This window comes from Phyllobates terribilis, unplaced genomic scaffold (assembly GCF_046119375.1).
Source record: "Phyllobates terribilis strain yellow unplaced genomic scaffold, ASM4611937v1 Scaffold_7__3_contigs__length_470593459, whole genome shotgun sequence".
NCBI lineage: Eukaryota > Metazoa > Chordata > Amphibia > Anura > Dendrobatidae > Phyllobates > Phyllobates terribilis.
Window position 1 is genome coordinate 14,990,525 of NW_027362767.1, and position 27,709 is coordinate 15,018,233.

The 27,709-nt window shown below is 48.5% G+C and overlaps 1 protein-coding gene across 2 annotated transcripts in view; it reads right to left on the reverse strand.

Moving 5' to 3' along the window:
• Positions 1 to 27,709, reverse strand: part of BBOF1 (basal body orientation factor 1) — a 159,357-nt gene that overhangs the window by 22,374 nt on the left and 109,274 nt on the right. For both annotated transcript variants that reach the window (XM_073638182.1, XM_073638183.1), the window contains 3 exons: positions 19,504 to 19,647; positions 19,347 to 19,427; positions 18,683 to 18,753 (listed from right to left, as the gene is read on the reverse strand). In XM_073638182.1, coding sequence (XP_073494283.1) covers positions 18,683 to 18,753; positions 19,347 to 19,427; positions 19,504 to 19,647 — 296 coding nt within the window. The remainder of the gene's footprint in view (positions 1 to 18,682; positions 18,754 to 19,346; positions 19,428 to 19,503; positions 19,648 to 27,709) is intronic.

Consider the following 27,709-nt stretch of genomic DNA (forward strand, 5'->3'; position numbering starts at 1 on the left):
AACCGGGGATCAGGGGGAGGATATGGAGGACACCGAGGGAGGAACATACCCATGTCCCAGCGAACTGAATACAAAGTCCTCGTCTCAAGGCTTCCCCCATTAGGGAGTTGGCAGGATCTGAAAGATCATATGAGAGAAGCTGGAGAGGTCTACTATGCTGATGTACACCAGGGTGGAATGGGGACTGTGAAGTTTATTCGCAAAGACAACATGGAATATGCTTTGTGGAAACTGGATGATACAAAAGTTCATTCTCATGAAGGTGAAACCTCTTACATTTGAGTCTGTGCTGAAAAAGTGGGGGAGGAGTGTGAGAAGCTGGCCTTGCTCTAAGATTATTGAACCAATGCACGTAGATCAGAGTCCATGGCTCTAAGGGATGCAGACTTTTTCCAACATGGAGCACCGGTTGATCTTATTATTGTGTTTTATTAGAGATTTGCTTGCTCGTTAGTTTAAGTGCACTAATTTGACTTCCAAAGTGTTCAGCTTCAAGAATCAATGCTTTCATTCAGTGACCGTAAGCAGAGGAAGACATGCTGGTTGAATCTTATGTATACATAAGGCCAGCCAGGAGATTGCTTTACATGCTGCTATTGGATACCTGTGCTTCTATCATTTTATCTGTCGTCTGGAGGAGAGTGGACTGTGGCTACAGACTATACTGGCTGAAGATACAAAATCTGTGGGCCAAACAAAAGATGGGAGACAGTGAGTATGGCCTGGTACAAAGTCAATGGAACCATCGCCCCAGGGTGGGGATATTGTGGACTGGGGGCAATGAATATTGGCCATTTTCCTGGAGTTGTTGTAAAACCATGGATATAAGGAATAAAAAATAGTTGCATTGTTAACCAGCTTAGGTGATAATTACATCCCGCAACCTCAGATCTTCACAGGATTGAAAACTAATTTTAACTAACCCAGTTTCCCATCATTAGCTGATGGAGGTAGTCAGAGACTATTTATACTAGCAGATTTGGCAGGCTTTTCTCTAATGTGTATGTCCAGGTTTAGAACTTCATTCTCTGCAGTATTACTTGGTCATTTGGGGGTGACTGGTGGCTGCAGTGTTTTCACATACTCTGAATTTGCTGATCATGCACATCCTAGATCATAGAGAGAGGGGAGTGCGATGGAAGTATACAGGGCCAGACTGGGACAAAAAAGCAGCCCTGCCGCACAAACCCCACCAGCCCACATACTATAACACCCATCAGCCCCAATAAGCGAATTTTGCTTTTAAGTTATCGTGCCCCTCACCACTCTCTTAAAGCAAACCTGTCAGCAGGATTTTGCCCTATAAATTAAAGGCATGGCTATAATGGCGCTGTGATCCTGATTAATCTGATACCGGATGTGAAGGGATCCACTCAGTGGCTGCTGAATACTCACCTTATGAAGTTTTTAGAAAATTACGTCTTGTGTGCTTCAGGGTGGGACATAGGGGCAGGGTTTAAATGGCGCCAGAGGTGGCCAATGCACAGATCGAGATCTCAGCTCTGAACTAAGCCGAGATCTCGATCTGTGCATGCGCCACCTCCAGCGCCATTTTATTGAAGTCCTGCGCTGAATTTTAAAAAGGAGGCAGGTTACTGAGTAATCAATAACCTGCAAAAGAAACAGAGGAGGCTAGTGGGGGGGCGGGGAGTGTGAAGAGGACCCTGCCGCCAAGTCCCACCCCGAAGTATACTGAAGTACACAAGATATAATTTTCTGAAAACTTCATAAGGTGAGTATTAAACAACCACTGAGCGGATCCCTTTACATCAGGTGTGAGGGAGATATTAAGAAAATATTAACAATTTCTCCCAAACCCCTCTTCACCCCTCCCTTATCCACCATTTTTCAGAAGAAAAGAGCTGACAATCTAAAGAGCAATCTCTCTTCAAATTATCACCCACAGCAGAAGTAACTTAAACAACTGCTGGCACAAGAGAGGTGCTACCAGCCTAATTAAAATGCGAGGGTATTTCCCCCTGGCAGAAGCAGGGGATAATTAGACACAGGCTTGCGACAATTTGCATGTAGCTGAAGAAGTTTAATTCCCAGGATGTCAAAGGGATCTAACCAAAGTCTCCAGACTTTTGGGCACCGACACGAAATATTGAATATTGTAAGTTCCATAATTCCGATAATATTGGGGCCTATATTTTTAGTGACAGGGTCAGCTAGGGAACAATATGGATATTTTCCCGTCACTGTAAGCCCCTCCGCGGAGCTGTAGCGCAAAAGTACCAGAATAACGGATCGCAGTTACGCCATTTGTGGTCTCTAAAGAAAGCTAAAATCATGACGGAAAAAATGGCGTCGCTTGCAAGCTTCTGCGATCAACCAGTGATAACTTATCACAAAAAATAGATATCTTAATAAAAATAAACAAACAGTGCCCCCACCTTACAAAGCTGGACGAACCATGGTGTCTGGTCATAAGTACCAGATGTTGGACCGATTGTTGCCTACTCATATGATAAATATATTGAAAAAGGAGGAAAAATGAGTATTGTGGTATAAAAGAAAAAATTTTATTCAATCAAGATTACATAATGGCGAGTACAAAAAGTCACATGACATGATAGGAGATATAAAGTGCAAGGTGCCAGGTATCAGAGGGTCACACGGATGATGGGTCATGCAAGTTGTGCAGATGTAGATACCTCCATATAAATGTAAATGATGGGAGTTCGAATATCTATCAGGAAAGTTTTGTAGGGATAAATGCTTAGTAGTATGCTGCTGAGTGCTAATGGAGAGCTCTGAAGCCCAAACGTATAGGTAATCCCCTTTAATACTTATCCCAACCCCCTGACATTTATAGTATCCCCTGTAAAACTCACCCAGGAGTGACCCACCAACAGGTGTGGTGATGAGGATGACGACGCGCCCCGACGCGCGTTTCGCCAATCTTTTTCAAGAGGTGCATGTCACCTTGCACTTTATATCTCCTATCATGTCATGTGATTTTTTGTACTCGCCATTATGTAATCTTGATTGAATAAAATTATGTATTTTATGCCGCAATACTCATTTTTCCTCCTTTTTCAATATCTTAATAAAAATGTAGAGGCTGGAGTCCAGCCCATGTGATGTCTGCACAGGGGGTGTGTGGGCAGATCCCCTTAGGCATAAAATAATCCACAGAGAATAGATGAGCACTCATTGCAAGGAGTATATGTATCATAAGCAAGGGGTCACATTCCGCTGAACGGTCATAGGAGAGCTCCCCTCAGGCTATATTGAGTCGTCTCTGCGAACTATATAGTAAGTTTCTTCTTTAATCCTGTTTTATTTCTGAAACTGCATATGTACTGTATTGTCCCCTTTTGTAAAGTCTTGTATATTTTTCCTAAACACAGCCTCCCTTTTGGATTAAATATAAAATTTAATAGTTGTTTCTTTTGTTCTGTAATCTTTCCCTCCCCTAAAGCCATACGCTACCAGAACGCAGGCGTCCGACCAGGCCTGTATTATATTTCAAATCTGGACGGTGGTAGCAGCGAATAATGATAATTGGGCTATTGTGAAGCTGACAGTGACCGTACGGGGGCGTATACACATATTCCATGCGTTGGAATCCAGAGATGTGACACCATATGCTCACTGGTCGCTTGCCGATACATAAGTAGTGAGTAGTTGGGATCGTGGGCTCGCAAATCCCTTACGAAATCCTGACAGAGTGATGGCAACGGTGAGATATTGAGTGATCTCCCGGTGTCGTCCCTGTGGAACCCTGACATCAGGTATCAGATTAAATCAGCATCGCAACACCATTACGGCCATGCCATTAGTTTATAGGGCTAAATCCTGCGGACAGGTTCGCTTTTAAAGGAGTTATCTGATGAGCCACATGTGAATGGCGCCGCGGTGCGTATGATCAACCACAGCTGCATTTGCATGGTGCTTTTCAAAGCTACATTCCTCAGGATCGTGGGGGTCCAGGGGGTCAGATCCACAGCAAACAGAAAGTCATCCCCTATTCAGAAGAAATTTGGGATAACCCATTTAAACAGGTTTTTCAAGATTTATTTTTATTTGTCCATAGGAATGTAGAAAATAAACCAATAATGACAATCCAGAAGTCCAATGCCGCCAAGGGCTCGTGCAAACAAGCGTATAAATCAGGCGTGTGCCATCCGATTTTTTTATCAGATCGCACACTGACTGATGTTCTGCAATGAGGCCGCGCAGAGAAACGTTTTTTTCTCATACTGATTGGGTGCGTGAAAAAAATAGTAGCAGCGGGTGCGAGAAAAAAATAGGATGCCGCAGTATGGAGCCGCAGTTTGGAGCCACAGTTTGGAGCCGCAGTACGGAGCCGAAGGATGGAGCCGCAATATGCAGTCGCAGTACGCAGCCGCAGAATGGAGTCGCAGTATGGAGCCGCAGTATGCAGTCGCAGTACGCAGCCGCAGAAAGGAGTCGCAGTATGGAGCCGCAGTATGCAGTCGGAGTACGGAGCCGCAGTACGCAGCCGCAGTACGCAGCCGCAGTACGGAGCCGCAGTACGGAGTCGCAGTATGGAGCTGAAGGATGGACCCGCAATATGCAGTCGCAGTATGGAGCCACAGTCGCAGTACGGAGCCGCAGTATGCAGCAGCAGTACGGACCCGAAGTGTGCAGCCGCAGTACGGAGCCACAGGATGGAGCCGCAGCACGGACCTGCAGTATGCAGCCGCAGTAGGGAGCCGAAGGATGGAGCTGCAGTGTAAAGACGCAGTACACAGCCGCAGTACACACATATTGTGGTAGGACGACTCGCTCGGCCACTTCCGGAAGTAGACTCAGGAACCCGGGTTTTCTTTGCAGGCTTTATTAACAGCATAAGGCCCTGCACTCCAGCAAAATAAACACAGTCTTACCTGGCAAAACAACAAAACAAAAGATAACCTGTGTGGGCGAACTGCACACACATACAGTGCCTACAAGTAGTATTCAACCCCCTGCAGATTTAGCTGGTTTGATAAGATGCAAATAAGTTAGAGCCTTCAAACTGCAAACGAGAGTAGGTTTTATGAACAGAAGCATAAATCTTACAAACCAAAAAGTTATGTTGCTCAGTTGAATTTTATTAAATTTTAAACATAAAAGTGTGGGTCAATTATTATACAACCCCTATGTTTAATATTTTGTGGAATAACCCTTGTTTGCAATTACAGCTAATAATCGTCTTTTATAAGACCTGATCAGGCCGCCACAGGTCTGTGGAGTTATCTTGGCCCACTCCTCCATGCAGATCTTCTCCAAGTTATCTAGGTTCTTTGGGTGTCTCATGTGGACTTTATTCTTGAGCTCCTTCCACAAGTTTTCAATTGGGTTAAGGTCAGGAGACTGACTAGGCCACTCCAACACCTTGACTTTTTCCCTCTTGAACCAGGCCTTGGTTTTCTTGGCTGTGTGCTTTGGGTCGTTGTCTTGTTGGAAGATGAAATTACGACCCATCTTAAGATCCTTGATGGAGGAGCGGAGGTTCTTGGCCAAAATTTCCAGGTAGGCCGTGCTTTCCATCTTCCCATGGATGCGGACCAGATGGCCAGGCCCCTTGGCTGAGAAACAGCCCCACAGCATGATGCTGCCACCACCATGCTTGACTGTAGGGATGGTATTCTTGGGGTCGTATGCAGTGCCATCCAGTCTCCAAACGTCACGTGTGTGGTTGGCACCAAAGATCTCGATCTTGGTCTCATCAGACCATAGAACCTTGAACCAGTCTGTCTCAGAGTCCTCCAAGTGATCATGAGCAAACTGTAGACGAGCCTTGACATGACGCTTTGAAAGTAAAGGTACCTTACGGGCTCGTCTGGAACGGAGACCATTGCGGTGGAGTACGTTACTTATGGTATTGACTGAAACCAATATCCCCACTGCCATGAGATCTTCCCGGAGCTCCTTCCTTGTTGTCCTTGGGTTAGCCTTGACTCTTCGGACAAGCCTGGCCTCGGCACGGGAGGACACTTTCAAAGGCTGTCCAGGCCGTGGAAGGCTAACAATAGTTCCATAAGCCTTCCACTTACGGATGATGCTCCCAACAGTGGAGACAGGTAGGCCCAACTCCTTGGAAAGGGTTTTGTACCCCTTGCCAGCCTTGTGACCCTCCACGATCTTGTCTCTGATGGCCTTGGAATGCTCCTTTGTCTTTCCCATGTTGACCATGTCTGAGTGCTGTTCACAAGTTTGGGGAGGGTCTTAAATAGTCAGAAAAGGCTGGCAAAAGAGATCTTTAATCCACACATGTGAAGCTCATTATTCTTGGTGCCTAAACTACTTCTTAATACTTTAGGGGGACCAAACAGAATTCTTGTGGTTTGAGGGGTTGAATAATAAATGACACTCTGAATTAACTTTTAACGTTTTAAAAAAAAAAAAAAAATTTGCTGCAGTGCATTTCCCACTTCCAGGCTGATCTACAGTACAAATGTCACAATGCCAAGTTAATTCCGCATGTGTCAACCAGCTAAATCTGCAGGGGGTTGAATACTACTTGTAGGCACTGTATATGGACTGTGCTACAGTTTATGTCCAGCCTTCAGCTCCCTCCTGAGCTATGGCTGTCCAGTCTGGAGATCTTGCCTCTCCAAACAAAACACAGAGAAAAAAAACAGGACTGAATATTTAAACGTTGCTCAGCCACACCCTGAGGCGGAGGTATGGGGAATGATGTCCCTCCCATCTCTAAGTCATTCCCCTAAAACCACACCCTTTATGTGAGTTAACACCAGCATATAACATGCTGGCAGAAAGTTATTGGTTTCAGTTCACACAGGCTAGCAACCTGTGCGACACATACAGTACAGACCAAAAGTTTGGACACACCTTCTCATTTAATGATTTTTCTGTATTTTCATGACTATGAAAATTGTACATTCACACTGAAGGCATCAAAACTATGAATTATCACATGTGGAATTATATACTTAACAAAAAAGTGTGAAACAACTGAAAATATGTCTTATATTCTATGTTCTTCAAAGTAGCCACCTTTTGCTTTGATGACTGCTTTGCACACTCTTGGCATTCTCTTGATGAGCTTCAAGAGGTAGTCACCGGAAATGGTCTTCCAACAATCTTGAAGGAGTTCCCAGAGATGCTTAGCACTTGTTGGCCCTTTTGCCTTCACTCTGCGGTCCAGCTCACCCCAAACCATCTCGATTGGGTTCAGGTCTGGTGACTGTGGAGGCCAGGTCATCTGGCGTAGCACCCCATCACTCTCCTTCTTGGTCAAATAGCCCTTACACAGCCTGGAGGTGTGTTTGGGGTCATTGTCCTGTTGAAAAATAAATGATGGTCCAACTAAACGTAAACCCGGATGGAATAGCATGCCGCTGCAAGATGCTGTGGTAGCCATGCTGGTTCAGTATGCCTTCAATTTTGAATAAATCCCCAACAGTGTCACCAGCAAAGCCCCCCACACTATCACACCTCCTCCTCCATGCTTCACGGTGGGAACCAGGCATGTAGAGTCCATCCGTTCACCTTTTCTGCGTCGCACAAAGACACGGTGGTTGGAACCAAAGATCTTAAATTTGGACTCATCAGACCAAAGCACAGATTTCCACTGGTCTAATGTCCATTCCTTGTGTTATTTAGCCCAAACAAGTCTCTTCTGCTTGTTGCCTGTCCTTAGCAGTGGTTTCCTAGCAGCTATTTTACCATGAAGGCCTGCTGCACAAAGTCTCCTCGTAAAGGCCCCGTCACACTTAGCGACGCTGCAAAAATCCCGACAACGATACAACCTGTCAGGGATCGTTGCTGCGTCGCTATGTGGTCGCTGGTGAGCTGTCAAACAGGCAGGTTCACCAGCGATCAGGGGAGCAGCGACATCGTGGAAAGAATCTTTCCACGAGGTCCTGCTCCTGGTTACCAGCCTGCTGAAGCAGGAGCAGGCTGGTAACTATGGTAAACATCGGGTTACTAGGGGCACACGCGCGCGTAGTAACCCGTTGTTTATCATGGTTACCACTCTGCTACAGTGAGCGGGAGGTTACCGCTCACTTTAGCAGGCTCGTAACCATGATAAACAACGGGTTACTAGGTGCGCGTGTGCCCCTAGTAACCCGATGTTTACCATAGTTACCAGCCTGATCGCTGCTCCCGCTGGTCACACACAGCGATGTGTGCTGACCAGCGGGAGAGCAACGACCAAAAAATGGTCCAGGACACTTGCAGCGATCAGCGACCTCACAGCAGGGGCCTGATTGTTGCAAAGTGTCACACATAGCGACATCGCTGGTGAGGTCACTGTTGCGTCACCAAAACCGTGACACAGCAGCGATCTCGCTAGCGATCTCGCTATGTGAGACGGGGGCTTAACAGTTGTTGAAGAGATGTGTCTGCTGCTAGAACTCTGTGTGGCATTGACCTGGTCTCTAATCTGAGCTGCTGTTAACCTGCGATTTCTGAGGCTGGTGACTTGGATAAACTTATCCTCAGAAGCAGAGGTGACTCTTGGTCTTCCTTTCCTGGGGCGGTCCTCATGTGAGCCAGTTTCTTTGTAGCGCTTGATGGTTTTTGCAACTGCACTTGGGGACACTTTCAAAGTTTGCCCAATTTTTCGCACTGACTGACCTTCATTTCTTAAAGTAATGATGGCCACTCGTTTTTCTTTACTTAGAATTTGTATTATGGCAAGAAAAAAGCAGCTAACAGTCTATTCAGTAGGACTATCAGCTGTGTATCCACCTGACTTCTGCACAACACAACCGATGGTCCCAACCCCATTTATAAGGCAAGAATTCCCACTTATTAAACCTGACAGGGCACACCTGTGAAGTGAAAACCATTTCCGGTGACTACCTCTTGAAGCTCATCAAGAGAATGCCAAGAGTGTGCAAAGCAGTCATCAAAGCAAAAGGTGGCTACTTTGAAGAACCTAGAATATAAGACATATTTTCAGTTGTTTCACACTTTTTTGTTAAGTATATAATTCCACATGTGGTAATTCATAGTTTTGATGCCTTCAGTGTGAATGTACAATTTTCATAGTCATGAAAATACAGAAAAATCTTTAAATGAGAAGGTGTGTCCAAACTTTTGGTCTGTACTGTACTTCGCCACATAAATCATACCAGTGACCCTGTCACATATCCCCCCCCCCATCTGCTCAAAGCCGGGGATTTGGGCACCTTCCGATACCAGACAGGGAATTCTAGAAAGGACATCAGCGTTCCCGTGTAACTTTCCAGGCCTATGCTCTACATGAAAGTTGAAGTCCTGAAAAGCTAGGAACCATCTAGTTACCCTGGCATTTTTACCCTTCTTTTCCCTCAACCATCTCAACGGGGCATGGTCTGACACCAACTTAAACTTCTGGCCTAGTAGGTAATATATTAGAGTATCTACGGCCCACTTTATGGCTAAACTCTCTTTTTCTACTATTGCGTAGTTTTTCTCACAGTACGAAAGCTTCCGGCTCAGATAGAGAACGGGATGGTCTTCCCCATTTATCTCTTGAGAGAGTACGGCTCCTAGACCAACCTCTGAAGCGTCCGTCTGGACCACAAACTCTTTCTTGAAATCATAAAGGAGAAACATGAGTATTCATGGCATAAAATAGATTTTATTAGAAAATATTCTTATTAAAATGACAATAGTGTAAAGTACATAGTAGAAACAACAAGATATGGGAAAAATGGATCAGGTCAAGCGACACCATGTCCATACACAAGGGGCCCCAATATATCCAATATGGATGACACAGGTAAATATATATATGTATGAGTTACTATATCTGGGTAAGATTTAACAGCCTCAGTAAAAAGTATGCACCAACATTAGGGTTACAATAGAAATGAATAATACCCATAGAGACTCTCCACAAGACAGGAGGGGGCCCGAGAGGTAGGGCAGGGTGTCACTGAGGGCTACAGAGGTAAAAGGTCGCGCCCCAATGCGCGTTTCGCCTGGGAGCACAAGGGGCTTTCTCAAGAGGCATGAGGTAGTAACTCATACACATATATATTTACCTGTGTCATCCATATTGGATATATTGGGGCCCCTTGTGTATGGACATGGTGTTGCTTGACCTGATCCATTTTTCCCATGTCTTGTTGTTTCTACTATTACTTTACACTATTATCATTTTAATAATAAATTTTTCTAATAAAATCTATTTTATACCATAAATACTCATGTTTCTCCTTTATGATATCTTGCTGTTTGAGTAGGCTTTTTTGTGGCTTGGGCCCGGTATTGTTTTACCGGCCCCTTATTCAGCTTTGAATACAATGTGTGGGTCTTTTTTTCTTTATAATAATAATAATAATATTTAAACTCTTTCTTGAAGTCTGGTGCGACCAGGACCGGCTGTTTACACAGTGCTGACTTCAACAGTTGAAACGCTGTCTCTGTTTCCTCCGTCCACTTCACCATGGTTGATCTGGTGCCTTTTAGGAGATCAGTCAGCGGCGCGGCCATCATGGCAAAATTTGGGATAAACCACCGGTAATATCCCACCATTCTCAGGAATGCTCTCACTTGCTTCTTGAAGAGCGGTTTCAGCCAGGTCTGGATTGCCTCCACTTTATTTACTTGCGGCTTTATTTTGCCTCTTCCAACGACATAGCACAAGTACTTGGCCTCCTCTTTTCCGACGGCACATTTTTTTTTCAAATTTATAGTAAATCCCGCCTTTTTTAGAGCATCCAGAACAGCCTGTAGCTTAGGTAGATGACTAGCCCAGTCTGGGCTAAAGACTACAATGTCGTCAAGATAGGCTGCGGCATACTTCTTATGTGGGGCTAGGATCCGATCCATAGCCCTCTGGAAGGTGGCTGGGGCCCCCTGTAGTCCGAACGGCATCAGAGTATATTGGAAGCACCCATCAGGTGTTGAGAAAGCCGTCTTCTCCTTGGCCATCTGGGACATGGGGATCTGCCAGTAGCCCTTCATTAGGTCAAGAGTGGTGATGTACCGTGCTGGTCCAAGCCTCTCGATGAGTTCGTCGACGCGGGGCATCGGGTACGCGTCACACTTGGACACCTCATTCAGCCGGCGGTAGTCATTCCAAAACCTCCACTCTCTGTTGGGTTTTGGCACGAGGACGATTGGGCTCAACCACCCACTCTTTGACTCCTCTATCACCCCGAGGTCTAGCATCCTCTTTACCACATCTGAGATCACCTTCCGGCGTGCTTCCGGAATCCAGTACACCTTCAGATTCACTCTTAAATGTGGCTCTGTCAGCACGTCATGCTCTACCACCTGAGTATGCCCCGGCAACTCTGAGAACAATTCCTGATTTCGTTGTAGTAGTTCTCGACATTGTTGCTTCTGGGCCAGCTATAGAGTCTCTGCTATAGTGACCTCTTCCACCTTGCCTTCAGGAGCGGCTCCCAGGCAAGGAGTTTCCACCGGTTCCCGGTCCCACCACGGCTTGAGCAACTTCACATGGTATACTTGGTGCGGCTTTCTTCGGCCAGGCTGGTGGACTCGTTAGTTCACTTCACTGAGTTTCTCCACCACCTCATACAGCCTTGCCACTTGGCCAGGAATTTACTTTCGACAGTGGGAATGAGAACCAGAACGCGATCCCCAGGCTGGAACTGTCTCAGCCTTGCCAACTGGTTATACACCCTCGCCTGGGCTTCCTGTGCCCGGAGGAGATGTTCCTTCACGATGGGCATCATTTTCGCCATTCTCTCCTGTAACTGGGCGACATGTTCGATGATGCTACGGTGGGGGGTGACCTCGGCCTCCCAGGTTTCCTTAGTGATATCTAGGAGACCCCTTGGATGCCGGCCATATAAAAGCTCAACGGAGAGAAGCCAGTGGAGGCTTGGGGAACTTCCCTGACAGAAAACAGTAGAAACGGAAGCAGGTAGTCCCAGTCTTGACCATCCTTCTCGCCGACCTTTTTGAGCATTGCTTTCAGAGTCTTATTAAAGTGTTCTACCAGGCCATCGGTCTGCGGATGGTAAACGGAGGTTCGCAGCTGGGTAATTCGAAGCATTTTACACAGCTCCTTCATCACCTTGCTCATGAATGGGGTTCCTTGGTCCGTCAGGATTTCCTTCGGCCAACCGGTCCTGGCAAAGATGTGGACAAGTTCCCGAGCTATGCTCCTACTGGACGAGTTCCTTAAGGGTACCGCTTCGGGGTACCGGGTCACATAGTCCATGATGACCAAGATACATTGGTGGCCCCGGGCCGATTTAACTAAGGGGCCCACAAGGTCCATGGCAATCCTCTCAAAGGGAACTTCTATCACAGGTAGTAGAACTAAGGAGCTACAGAAGTGGGAGGTGGGCGCGATTATCTGGCAGGTGGGGCAGGACCTACAATAGTTTAAGATCTCCCGGTAACATCCTGGCCAATAAAACCTCCTCACTATTCTCTCCTGAGTTTTTTCCACCCCTAGGTGTCCCCCCAGAATATGTGAGTGTGCCATATTCAGTACCCTCCGTCGGTATGGTCCTGGCACTAACAGCTGCTCCACTGTCTCAACACCCCTTAGTTTAGCCACCCGATACAGCAACTCCCCCTGAACTGCAAAGTGGGGGAACCTGGTATAGGCCCCCGGCTCTTGGGCAACCCCATTACATATAGTAACCTGTTCAAACGCCCCCTTTAAGGTCAGGTCCCGAACTTGAGCAAAGTTTTCTCCAGACAGATCTAACTCATGGAGGTCGGCCTCCTCGGTCACAGTCTCGCCCTCATCGCCAGCAAGGATGCATAGTGGGAACTCATCTATTTGAGACTTCGTCAGGGGTTCTTCTCCAGGAACCTGGTTTTTTCCCATGCTATTTAGTCCGGTTCCCTTCCCCCACAAGTCCCAAAATAAAGAAAAATCACGGCCCAGTAAGACGGAATGTATCGGGTCCTTAACCACCCCGACCTCGTGGGACTGGGCGCCACAGTCTGTTCCCACTGTCACTGTGGCCACGGGATAGTCCTTGACGTCGCCATGGATGCACCGAACGCCCACAGTTTTGCAAGGGATCAACTGATGGGGAAGAGTAGCTCTGATTAAAGTCACCAGACTGCCAGAGTTCAAAAGTCCAAGCACCTTTACTCCATTAATGGATATGACACATGCCTGCGGCCCCTCGCCGGGTCGACAGTCTGCACTGCAGGATGGATAAGCATAATAGGAACCCTGTCTTTCTAGGCTGTAGTCCATGGGCTCAGGGGACATATGACACTGGGCGGCTACGTGTCAAGGGTTGTGACACCGCCAACAGACTATATCTTTAACAACAGTCCTTGTGGCACCTTCAGTGGTGGCTCTAGACCCCTTCCATGGTGATCCCGCCCCCTATGGGGTATCCCAGTACGAAGAAGTGACTCCAGTTTCCCGAGGGATTTCTCAACTAACTGATACCTCTCTACCAGGCCGATGAAGTCATCTGCGTTCTGCAACCCAAGTCTGGACCGACTTGGGAAGGGAGTGCACGAATCTATCAATCTGCACCTGCTCAACCATCTGGGCCGGAGTGGAGGACTCTGGCTGCAACCACTTCTGAACGAGATGCAGTAGGTCAATCATCTGCGAGCGAGGGGGTTTGTCGCTGGCATACGCCCAGTGGTGGACTCGTTGGGCTCTCACCACCATATTCACTCTGTCTTTAGCTTGGCGTATTCCTTGGCATCCTACAGTGCCAAGTCGTAATATGCCTTTTGGGGTTCACCCGACAAATATGGCACCAGTACCTCGGCCCACTGTTCAGGTGGAAGTCTCTCCCGGTCAGCCATCCTCTCAAAGACTGTCAGAAAGGCTTCTACATCATCCCCGGGTGTCATCTTCTGCATGGCCCGTCTTACCGCCTTCCTGACGTGGGAGTCATCAGTCGGCCCTGGGGGTGGGGTGGTTGCTCTGCCCTGGATGGCGTCCGCCAGAAGCTGTATCTGCTGTTGCTGCTCCTGCTGGTGCTTTTGTTGCTCCTGCTGGTGCTGTTGCTGCGACTTTTGCTGCAACTCGATCTGTTGCATCAACAGTTTGGTTGTCTCCTGATGCTCTGCTGGCTCTGGTGCATGCTCTGCTGGCTCTGCAAGAGCTGCTGGTGCATCTGTTGTTGGCTCTGCACCAGGTGCATAACGAGCTCCTCCATGCTGCCGGACTTCTCTGGCTGGCGGCCTTCACCCAGGACATCCACCGGTCTCTGTGGCAGGTACACGTGTTCCTGGAATCTTGCCAGCACTCTCACACCACCTGTGGTAGGACGACTCGCTCGGCCACTTCCAGAAGTAGACTCAGGAATCCGGGATTTCTTTGCAGGCTTTATTAACAGCATAAAGCCCTGCACTCCAGCAAAATAAACACAGTCTTACTTGGCAAAACAAAAGATAAACTATAGCACAGTCCATATATTTGTGTGCGGGTCGCCCACACAGGTTATATCCAGCCTTCAGCTCCCTACTGAGCTATAGCTGCCAAGTCTGGAGATCTTGCCTCTCCAAACACAACACAGAGGAAAAAAAAAACAGGACTGTCAGGTGGAGTGGTACTTAGCAGTATATATATATAGATCAGGGGTCTAAAACTCAGCTGGGCATATGGGCCGCACACGGAAAAACATTTAATTTGGGGGGCCGCATTATTTGCATGACAAAGTGACATTTTTAGTGATACCATTTTATTTTCTATACACCTTTTGAACTGGTCCTCATCTTGCAGACATGGTCTCCGATCCAGGTCCTTCATATTGCAGACATGGTCCCCCATCCAGGTCCTTCATATTGCAGACGTGGTCCCCCATCCAGGTCCCCCATATTGCAGACATGGTCTTCCATCCAGGTCCTTCATATTGCAGACATGGTCCCTCATCCAGGTACCCCCCATATTGCAGACATGGTCCCTCATCCAGGTCCTTCAGATTGCAGTCATGGTCCCCCATCCTGGTCCTTCATATTGCAGACATGTTCCCCCATCCAGGTCCTTCATATTGCAGACATGGTCACCCATCCAGGTCCCCATATTGCAGACATGGTCCCCCATCCAGGTCCCCATATTGCTGACATGGTCTCCCATCCAGGTCCCCATATTGCAGACATGGTCCCCCATCCAGGTCCCCCATATTGCAGACATGGTCCCCCATCCAGGTCCCCATATTGCAGACATGGTCTCCCATCCAGGTCCCCCATATTGCAGATTTGGTCTCCCATCCAGGTCCCCCATATTGCAGACATGGTCCCCCATCCAGGTCCTTCATATTGCAGACATGGTCTCCCATCCAGGTCCTTCATATTGCAGACATGGTCTCCCATCCAGGTCCCCCATATTGCAGACACGGTCTCCCATCCAGGTCCCTCATATTGCAGACACGGTCCCCGTATTGCAGACATGGTCCCCCATATTGCAGACATGGTCCCCATATTGCAGACATGGTCTCCCATCCAGGTCCCCCATATTGCAGACATGGTCCCCCATCCAGGTCCCCCATATTGCAGACATGGTCCCCATATTGCAGACATGGTCCCTATATTGCAGACATGGTCCCCCATCCCGGTCCCCCATATTGCAGATATGGTCCCCCATCCAGGTCCCCCATATTGCAGACATGGTCCCCATATTGCAGACATGGTCCCTATATTGCAGACATGGTCCCCCATCCAGGTCCCCCATATTGCAGACATGGTCACCCATATCGCAGACATGGTCCCCCATCCTGGTCCTTATCTTGCAGGCATGTCCCCCATCCAGGTCCCCCCCATACTGCGCCGCAGCGCTGGGACGCAGAGGTCAGCTGCTGGCCTCTGATAGGCCGGTGGCTGACACTGGTATTGCTGTGCAGAGAGCCGGTCTCTGTGCGGCAATACACTGGACTACAGCGCTGATGTCGACGGCTGCTGGAGAGAGCCGCGATCGTTACGGGGTCTGTGCCTGCGGGCCGCAAGAAGCAGCCGGAGGGGCCGCATGTGGCCCGCGTGTTTGAAACCCCTGCTATAGATGCTACTGCTGTGTATAACTGCATTATCACCAACATAATATATACAGCAGTCAATATACATTATATAGGTAATACTGACTGCTGTGTATAGATACATGTTATATATTGGGAGGGGACTCACCCAGATCCCTACGATGGGGGGTGAAGAGCTGCAGCGTGTCCCACTGTCCGTATCCGGCCTGCGATGAGGGATCCCTGGGGCGACGGGGCCTTTGAGCAGAGCGCGAACTCAGCCCCCAAAAAAGCATTCTGACGCTGGTACATGCCAGGCCTGCGTCAGTCTGAGCCCTGTGCGCGCCATGGCGGCCCTTTGAACTTTTGAATAAGCCCCTTTGCGCGCGCTCTCTCCCCTGCACGCACTGACAGGGGCCGCCACGGCTCACACAAGTGCTGACAAGGGCCGCTGCAGTGCGCACGGCGACATTGTCAGCGCATGTAAGGGGGAGAGAGCGCGCGTACAGGGGCTTATTCAAAAGTTTTAAAGGGCTGGTGGCCCATGTTACAGCCCAGAGCCGCCGGCCCACCGGGAAAATGCCTGCTTTCGCAGATTGCCAAACCAGGCCTGGAAGTATAAAATTGTAAGGTAGAACAACTGGTTAATAAGCATCCATATATTGTCTCTACACAAAGGACATAACATTTGCCTGCTCTTATTGCAGGACTTAGGACCACAGGGGGAAATCATCTCCTGGAAGGATGCTAGAAGTGTTGAATATGGCAACTTCACAGAGCTAGCCGATGGTTGTAATTCCCTTCTCTTTCACTCTGTTGTCCTTCTATAGTGTGACCACTAGTGGCTGCTATTGTTCACCTTAATAATTGTTCTGCAATCCCACTCCTTACCACTGGAGGCTGCTGTTGTGTTCTGCAATTGCCCTTTACTAAGATGGCAGATTCTGAACCTGTGGAATCCATCTTGTTTCATGTTTGGGCCTACTTAAAGCCACATGGATCTCTCACTCATTGCTTGAGTATTGTGTCTAGCTGTTTAGCCTAGTTCCAGTCTCCAGGTCCTGGACTGTCTTACCCAGACTGTTCTCACTTATCTATGGATTGTTTTCCTTCAACTCCAAGAACATCTATAACCACTTGCTGTTCCTGTTTGGTCTCCTTTGGCCACTGGTTTCCGGCAGAACTACGCCAGTATCGTAACAGGATACTCAAGATGGATTCTGAGGGTTCAGATTCTGCCATCTTGGTAAAGGGCAATTGCAGAACACAACAGCAGCCTCCAGCGGTAAGGAGTGGGATTACAGCACAATTATTAAGGTGAATAATAGCAGCCACTAGTGGTCACACTGTAGAAGGACAACAGGAACTCTGACACCCTCAGGAAAACAGAGGATAACTGCAGACGGAAACGTTTAGGCTTAGTGCCCACAATGCAGAAATGAAGCAGAAATTTTCCTGAGCATTTCTGCATCTCCTTGGCAGAAAAATGCATGCGGTTTTTACATGCATTTTTTACGCCTATTTGACGCGTATTTGATGCGTATTTGCCATGCGTTTTTCCAATGCATTGTATAGGCAAATCTGCATGCAAAAACGCACAAGAATTGGTCATGTCCGGATTTTTTCTGCGAGTAAAATCCACGCAGAAAAAATCCTGACCATGTGCACAGAACTTGCAGAATGTCATAGGAAGTCATGGGATAAGGTATGCAATGCGTTTCTGGAGCGTTTCCGAGCTGCAAATCCGCACCAAAAATGCATCGTGGGCACACAGCCTTAGGTACTCGTTATTTTCTCCCTATTTATTTTATAACTGTTTTGCAGATTTATGTGTCGTTTTATTTTTTTACCTTTTCATATATTTATTGTAAGCACTGTATATTTTTATATTAAAGCTTAAAATCTTTACGTTGATCCTTGCACGCTTTAAAGAACCTATAGCCTTTAAGAGGGTGTGTGACCGTTGATTGTCAGACAGTATTTCGGGGGCTGATCACCCTGTGTGTTTGAGTGGTGGCAGCTTAGGTATCCATTTTTTGTTGAATGTGTCGGGGTGTGATTTATGCTCACTTTATAGTCTAAAACAGAGGCGTGGGAGCACCCCACGTGACTTGCTGAGAAGTGCATATGTGACGGGGAGAAAGTGCAACCTTGATGGGGAGTGTGCACATCCACAAGAGGTGAAGAGGGTGAGCGTTCTATGTGAGGGAAAGCGTGCGCGTACTACAAGAGGGTGGCCATGCTACTAAATGGAGAGTGTAGGTGTACTAGACGGTGGGAGAGGGTGGCCTCACTACATGAGGGAGTGCATGTTCCTACTAGATTCAGGGAGTGTATGTAGTAGCAGGACCAGTGGTTATTGGTGTGCTGATTGCCCCCAGGTTCCTGCCCTATACGCTGTAAATAAACCAGCTGGACGGGCATCTTGGGAGCAGGATCTGTGTGTTTCTCTGCTCCCATTGAGCCGCTCCACATGTTGGTGATGAGTGTGGCCACAGGCTCAGGGTCTCTCTGCTCCTGGGAGTGAGTAAAGCAATTGTTTGGGTGGGAGCTGTGGACTAGACCCAGCACTAGGCCCACTCGGGTTAGTCAAAACTTTGACTGTTTAGTTTGTGACCAGCCGGCCCAGGATTTATTTTCCGCCATGCTGTTGTATGGAACCAGTAAAAAAAATTGTTGCCAGTTGTACCAAACCTGCCTGGTCTGAACTGTGCCTTGGTGTGACAGCAGCGATTTTCCTGAGCATTAACCCTGTCATAACGTGCACTAGATTGAGAAAAACCATCCTACATGAGAAGGCGATTGATCAGACACATTAAGGGATTAATAATGATCGGCGGAGTGCTCACATGACGGCCTCTGTGTGAGCTTCCTCGGCCAGCAGCAGAATCTTCTTCTCTGCCTCCTTCTCCAAACGTTGCTGCGGAAAACAGACAAAGAAAACCAAATGAGATCCTGGAAAAGGCAGAGACAGAGGAAGGGGAAGTTCTAAAGATGGATGCACTGGCGGAATATCAGGGATACAACGATGCCTATGTGATGGACAGCGTACTGGGAAGGTTTACCGCATCTGTTCTCTGACAGCTCTCTCCCAGTTTCGTTCTAGACACTGCAGATTTTGGTGCAGAATGTCCGCTGCAGAGAAGTCGTGTGTGCACGTCATTATGTTGCAAATTAATTTAGATTTGTTGCTTTTGGAGAGCAGTGTGTGAAATCTCTGCTTTTAGTACAACTGGGCGTTCCTTTAGAGTCTGCTCTTGGGGCAGCACAGCCCATCACATCTTGGCAGTGTCTAGGAGGGAGGGGTAAAGTTTCATGCCCTGAGAAATGACTGAAGAAACGACGCAGAGATTTCCCACAGTGCGCTCCAGAAGAAACAGATGCGAATTACTCTGCAATAGAATGACGAAAAGCAAAACCGAAAACGACAACAAAGATTAATAAGGTCTTTTTTGAGCAAGTGACAGACCCTCTAAGAGAAGGTTTATCTGCTTTCACAAGAAGGAACATTACCTTCTCTTCGATGAAGTGTCTTTCTGTGGCAGACAGAGCTTTTTCATGATCCTTTTTGGCTCTGAAGAGCCTGTCCTTAATCTGTAAGGATAGAACATGAATGTAAAAGGAGTCCACCTCCTCCATTGCTAACACACATGCCAGGGGAAAGTACAACCTCGTCCAGTTCTCGCTCTAGTTCTGCTTTGTGTCTGCGGAATTCCTTCATCATTCTGAACTCGGACTGAATGACTTGCATCTCATGGGCTCTATGGGAACATTCCTCCTCCAGACAAGAAATCTGCTTCTTATATGTCTCCACCTAGGAGAGAATAAGATTTTCACTGATCAATATGGTCATTGGGCCAGAGAAGCAAAGTACGAGTGGACAATAACCCCCAGCATCACACACAATACCAGCTACAAAACAGCCATGTAAGGGTAAGTACGGGGCAGCTACTGTGACCTGCGCAGACTACGGGCGTCCAACTAAGAGGCCCCTGGTCCTTCCACTTCAATCTGAGTGAACTGCAGAAGGAAGAAAGAGAATAGAAAGAAGACACTGATTGTGTAAGATCTGCGGTGAGAGGCACACGCTGAGAACAGAACCGGCAAGAGACAGCCGAAATACGCAACATGAAGTAAATCACCCCACAAAAACTAGGGGCAGCAGACAGCAGTCTGAGTAACCCCACAGGACGAGCAGGTCCACAAGAACTAAGGACAGCACACCACACAGACACAGTATCCCCACAAGAACTAAGGACAGCACACCACACGGACACAGCAACACAGACACAGCAACCCCACAAGAACTAAGGACAGCACACCACACAGACACAGCAACCCCACAAGAAAAAAGGACAGCACACCACACACACAGCAACACAGACACAGCAACCCCACAAGAACTAAGGACAGCACACCACACACACAGCAACACAGACACAGCAACCCCACAAGAAAAAAGGACAGCACACCACACAGACACAGCAACACAGACACAGCAACCCCACAAGAACTAAGGACAACACACCACACAGACACAGCAACCCCACAAGAACTAAGGACAGCACACCACACAGACACAGCAACACAGACACCGCAACCCCACAAGAACTAAGGACAGCACACCATACACACAGCAACACAGACACAGCAACCCCACAAGAAAAAAGGACAGCACACCACACAGACACAGCAACACAGACACAGCAACCCCACAAGAAAAAAGGACAGCACACCACACAGACACAGCAACACAGACACAGCAACTCCACAAGAACTAAGGACAACACACCACACAGACACAGCAACCCCACAAGAACTAAGGACAGCACACCACACAGACACAGCAACACAGACACCGCAACCCCACAAGAACTAAGGACAGCACACCATACACACAGCAACACAGACACAGCAACCCCACAAGAAAAAAGGACAGCACACCACACAGACACAGCAACACAGACACAGTATCCCCACAAGAACTAAGGACAGCTCACCACACACACAGCAACACAGACACAGCAACCCCACAAGAACTAAGGACAGCACACCACACACACAGCAACACAGACACAGCAACCCCACAAGAAAAAAGGACAGCACACCACACAGACACAGCAACACAGACACAGCAACCCCACAAGAACTAAGGACAGCACACCAAACAGACACAGCAACCACACAAGAACTAAGGACAGCACACCACACAGACACAGCAACAGACACCGCAACCCCACAAGAACTAAGGACAGCACACCATACACACAGCAACACAGACACAGCAACCCCACAAGAAAAAAGGACAGCACACCACACAGACACAGCAACACAGACACAGCAACCCCACAAGAACTAAGGACAGCACACCAAACAGACACAGCAACCACACAAGAACTAAGGACAGCACACCACACAGACACAGCAACACAGACACCGCAACCCCACAAGAACTAAGGACAGCACACCACACAGACACAGCAACACAGACACAGCAACCCCACAAGAACTAAGGACAGCACACCACACAGACACAGCAACACAGACACCGCAACCCCACAAGAACTAAGGACAGCACACCATACACAAAGCAACACAGACACAGCAACCCCACAAGAACTAAGGACAGCACACAATACACACAGCAACAGACACAGCATCCCCACAAGAACTAAGGACAGCACACCACACAGACACAGCAACACAGACACAGCAACCCCACAAGAACTAAGGACAGCACACCATACACACACAGCAACACAGACACAGCAACCCCACAAGAACTAAGGACAGCACACCACACAGACACAGCAACCCCACAAGAACTAAGGACAGCACACCACACAGACACAGCAACACAGACACAGCAGCCCCACAAGAACTAAGGACAGCACACCACACAGACACAGCAACACAGACACAGCAGCCCCACAAGAACTAAGGACAGCACACCTCACAGACACAGCAACACAGACACAGAAACCCCACAAGAACTAAGGACAGCACACCACACAGACACAACAACACAGACACAGCAACCCCACAAGAACTAAGGACAGCACACCACACAGACACAGCAACACAGACACCGCAACCCCACAAGAACTAAGGACAGCACACCACACAGATGCAGCAACACAGACACAGCAACCCCACAAGAACTAAGGACAGCACACAATACACACAGCAACAGACACAGCATCCCCACAAGAACTAAGGACAGCACACCACACAGACACAGCTACACAGACACAGCAACCCCACAAGAACTAAGGACAGCACACCATACACACACAGCAACACAGACACAGCAACCCCACAAAAACTAAGGACAGCACACCACACAGACACAGCAACCCCACAAGAACTAAGGACAGCACACCACACAGACACAGCAACACAGACACAGCAACCCCACAAGAACTAAGGACAGCACACCTCACAGACACAGCAACACAGACAGAGAAACCCCACAAGAACTAAGGACAGCACACCACACAGACACAGCAACACAGACACAGCAACCCCACAAGAACTAAGGACAGCACACCACACAGACACAGCAACACAGACACAGCAACCCCACAAGAACTAAGGACAGCACACCACACACACAGCAACACAGACACAGCAACCCCACAAGAACTAAGGACAGTAAACCACACAGACACAGCAACACAGACACAGAAACCCCACAAGAACTAAGGACAGCACACCACACAGACACAGCAACCCCACAAGAACTAAAGACAGCACACCACGCAGACACAGCAACAGACACAGCAACCCCACAAGAAATAAGGACAGCACACCACACAGACACAGCAACCCCACACGAACTAAGGACAGCACACCACACAGACACAGCAAAACAGACACAGCAACCCCACAAGAACTAAGGACAGCACACCACACAAACACAGCAACACAGACACAGCAACCCCACAAGAACTAAGGACAGCACACCACACAGACACAGCAACACAGACACAGCAACCCCACAAGAACTAAGGACAGCACACCACACAGACACAGCAACACAGACACAGCAACCCCACAAGAACTAAGGACAGCACACCACACACACACAAACAGCAACACAGACACAGTATCCCCACAAGAACTAAGGACCGCACACAATACACACAGCAACACAGACACAGCAACCCCACAAGAACTAAGGACAGCACACCACACAGACACAGCAACACAGACACAGTATCCCCACAAGAACTAAGGACAGCACACCACACAGACACAGCAACCCCACAAGAACTAAGGACAGCACACCACACAGACACAGCAACACAGACACATCAACCCCATAAGAACTAAGGACAGCACACCATACAGACACAGCAACACAGACACAGCAACCCCACAAGAACTAAGGACAGCACACCACACAGACACAGCAACACAGACACAGCAACCCCACAAGAACTAAGGACAGCACACCACACAGACACAGCAACACAGACACAGCAACCCCACAAGAACTAAGGACAGCACACTACACACACAAAGCAACACAGACACAGCAACCCCACAAGAACTAAGGACAGCACACCACACAGACACAGCGACACAGACACAGCAACCGCACAAGAACTAAGGACAGCACACCACGCAGACACCGCAACACAGACACAGCAACCCCACAAGAACTAAGGACAGCACACCACACACAGAGCAACACAGACACAGTATCCCCACAAGAACTAAGGACTGCACACAATACACACAGCAACACAGACACAGCAACCCCACAAGAACTAGGGACCGCACACCATACACACAGCAACCCCACAAGAACTAAGGACAGCACACCACACACACACAGCAACGCCACAAGAACTAAGGACAGCACACCACACAGACACAGCAACACAGACACAGCATCCCCACAAGAACTAAGGACAGCACAACACACAGACACAGCGACAGACACAGCAGCCCCACAAGAACTAAGGACAGCACACCATACAGACACAGCAACACAGACACAGCAATCCCACAAGAACTAAGGACAGCACACCACGCAGACACAGCAACACAGACACAGCAACCCCAGAAGAACTAAGGACAGCACACCACACACACACACAGCAACACAGACAGTATCCCCACAAGAACTAAGGACCGCACACAATACAAACAGCAACACAGACACAGCAACCCCACAAGAACTAAGGACCGCACACCATACCCACAGCAACCCCACAAGAACTAAGGACAGCACAACACACACACAGCAACCCCACAAGAACTATGGACTGCACACCACACACACACAGCAACCCCACAAGAACTAAGAACAGCACACCACACAGACACAGCAACACAGACACAGCAACCCCACAAGAAATAAGGACAGCACACCACACAGACACAGCAACACAGACACCGCAACCCCACAAGAACTAAGGACAGCATACCACACAGATGCAGCAACACAGACACAGCAACCCCACAAGAACTAAGGACAGCACACCACACAGACACAGCATCCCCACAAGAACTAAGGACAGCACACCACACAGACACAGCAACCACACAAGAACTAAGGACAGCACACCACACAGACACAGCAACACAGACACAGCATCCCCACAAGAACTAAGGACAGCACACCACACAGACACAGCAACAGACACAGCAACCCCACAAGAATTAAGGACAGCACACCATACACACACAGCAACACAGACACAGGAACCCCACAAGAACTTAGGACAGCACAAGACACAGCAACAGAGACACAGCATTCCCACAAGAACTAAGGACAGCACACCACACACACACAGCAACCCCACAAGAACTAAGGACAGCACACCACACACACACAGCAACCCCACAAGAACTAAGGACAGCACACCACACAGACACAGCAACACAGACACAGCAACCCCACAAGAACTAAGGACGGCACACCATACACACAGCAACACAGACACAGCAACACCACAAGAACTAAGGACAGCACACCACACACACACAGCAACCCCACAAGAACTAAGGACAGAACACCACACACACAGCAACACAGACACAGTATCCCCACAAGAACTAAGGACAGCACACCATACACACAGCAACAGAGACACAGCATCCCCACAAGAACTAAGGACAGCACACCATACACACAGCAACACAGACACTGCAACACAGACACAGTATCCCCACAAGAACTAAGGACCTAACACCATACACACAGCAGCAGACACAGCAACCCCACAAGAACTAAGGACAGCACACCACACAGACACAGCAACACAGACACAGCAACCCCACAAGAACTAAGGACAGCACACCACACAGACACAGCAACACAGACACAGCAACCCCACAAGAACTAAGGACAGCACACCACACAGAGACAGCAACACAGACACCGCAACCCCACAAGAACTAAGGACAGCATACCACACAGATGCAGCAACACAGACACAGCAACCCCACAAGAACTAAGGACAGCACACCACACAGACACAGCATCCCCACAAGAACTAAGGACAGCACACCACACAGACACAGCAACACAGACACAGCAACCACACAAGAACTAAGGACAGCACACCACACAGACACAGCAACACAGACACAGCATCCCCACAAGAACTAAGGACAGCACACCACACAGACACAGCGACAGACACAGCAGCCCCACAAGAACTAAGGACAGCACACCATACAGACACAGCAACACAGACACAGCAATCCCACAAGAACTAAGGACAGCACACCACGCAGACACAGCAACACAGACACAGCAACCCCACAAGAACTAAGGACAGCACACCACACACACACACAGCAACACAGACACAGTATCCCCACAAGAACTAAGGACCGCACACAATACAAACAGCAACACAGACAAAGCAACCCCACAAGAACTAAGGACCGCACACCATACCCACAGCAACCCCACAAGAACTAAGGACAGCACACCACACACACACAGCAACCCCACAAGAACTATGGACTGCACACCACACACACACAGCAACCCCACAAGAACTAAGGACAGCACACCACACAGACACAGCAACACAGACACAGCAACCCCACAAGAACTAAGGACAGCACACCACACAGACACAGCAACACAGACACCGCAACCCCACAAGAACTAAGGACAGCATACCACACAGATGCAGCAACACAGACACAGCAACCCCACAAGAACTAAGGACAGCACACCACACAGACACAGCAACCACACAAGAACTAAGGACAGCACACCACACAGACACAGCAACACAGACACAGCATCCCCACAAGAACTAAGGACAGCACACCACACAGACACAGCAACAGACACAGCAACCCCACAAGAATTAAGGACAGCACACCATACACAGACAGCAACACAGACACAGCAACCCCACAAGAACTTAGGACAGCACAAGACACAGCAACAGAGACACAGCATTCCCACAAGAACTAAGGACAGCACACCACACACACACACAGCAACCCCACAAGAAATAAGGACAGCACACCACACACACACAGCAACCCCACAAGAACTAAGGACAGCACACCACACAGACACAGCAACACAGACACAGCAACCCCACAAGAACTAAGGACGGCACACCACACAGACACAGCAACACAGACACAGCAAACCCCACAAGAACTAAGGACGGCACACCATACACACAGCAACACAGACACAGCAACACCACAAGAACTAAGGACAGCACAACACACACACACACAGCAACCCCACAAGAACTAAGGACAGAACACCACACACACAGCAACACAGACACAGTATCCCCACAAGAACTAAGGACAGCACACCATACACACAGCAACAGAGACACAGCATCCCCACAAATACTAAGGACAGCACACCACACAGACACAGCAACACAGACACAGTATCCACACAAGAACTAAGAACCGAACACCATACACACAGCAGCAGACACAGCAACCCCACAAGAACTAAGGACAGCACACCACACAGCAACACAGACACGGCATCCCCATAAGAACTAAGGACACCACACCATACACACAGCAACACAGACACAGCAACCCCACAAGAACTAAGGACAGCACACCATACACACAGCAACACAGACACAGCAACCACACAAGAAATAAGGACAGCACACCACACAGACACAGCAACACAGACACAGCAACCCCACAAGAATTAAGGACAGCACACCACACAGACACAGCAACACAGACACAGCAACCCCACAAGAACTAAGGACAGCACACCACACAGACACAGCAACACAGACACAGCAACCCCACAAGAACTAAGGACAGCACACTACACAGACACAGCAACACAGACACAGCAACCCCACAAGAACTAAGGACAGCACACCACACAGACACAGCAACACAGACACAGCAACCCCACAAGAACTAAGGACAGAACACCATGCAGACACAGCAACACAGACACAGCATCCCCACAAGAACTAAGGACACCACACCACACACACACACACAGCAACACAGACACAGTATCCCCACAAGAACTAAGGACAGCACACAATACACACAGCAACACAGACACAGCAACCCCACAAGAACTAAGGACAGCACACCACACAGACACAGCAACACAGACACAGTATCCCCACAAGAACTAAGGACAGCACACCACACAGACACAGCAACCCCACAAGAAATAAGGACAGCACACCACACACACAGCAACACAGACACAGCAACCACACAAGAAATAAGGACAGCACACCACACAGACACAGCAACACAGACACAGCAACCCCGCAAGAACTAAGGACAGCACACCACACAGACACAGCAACACAGACACAGCAACCCCACAAGAACTAAGGACAGCACAACACACAGACACAGCAACACAGACACAG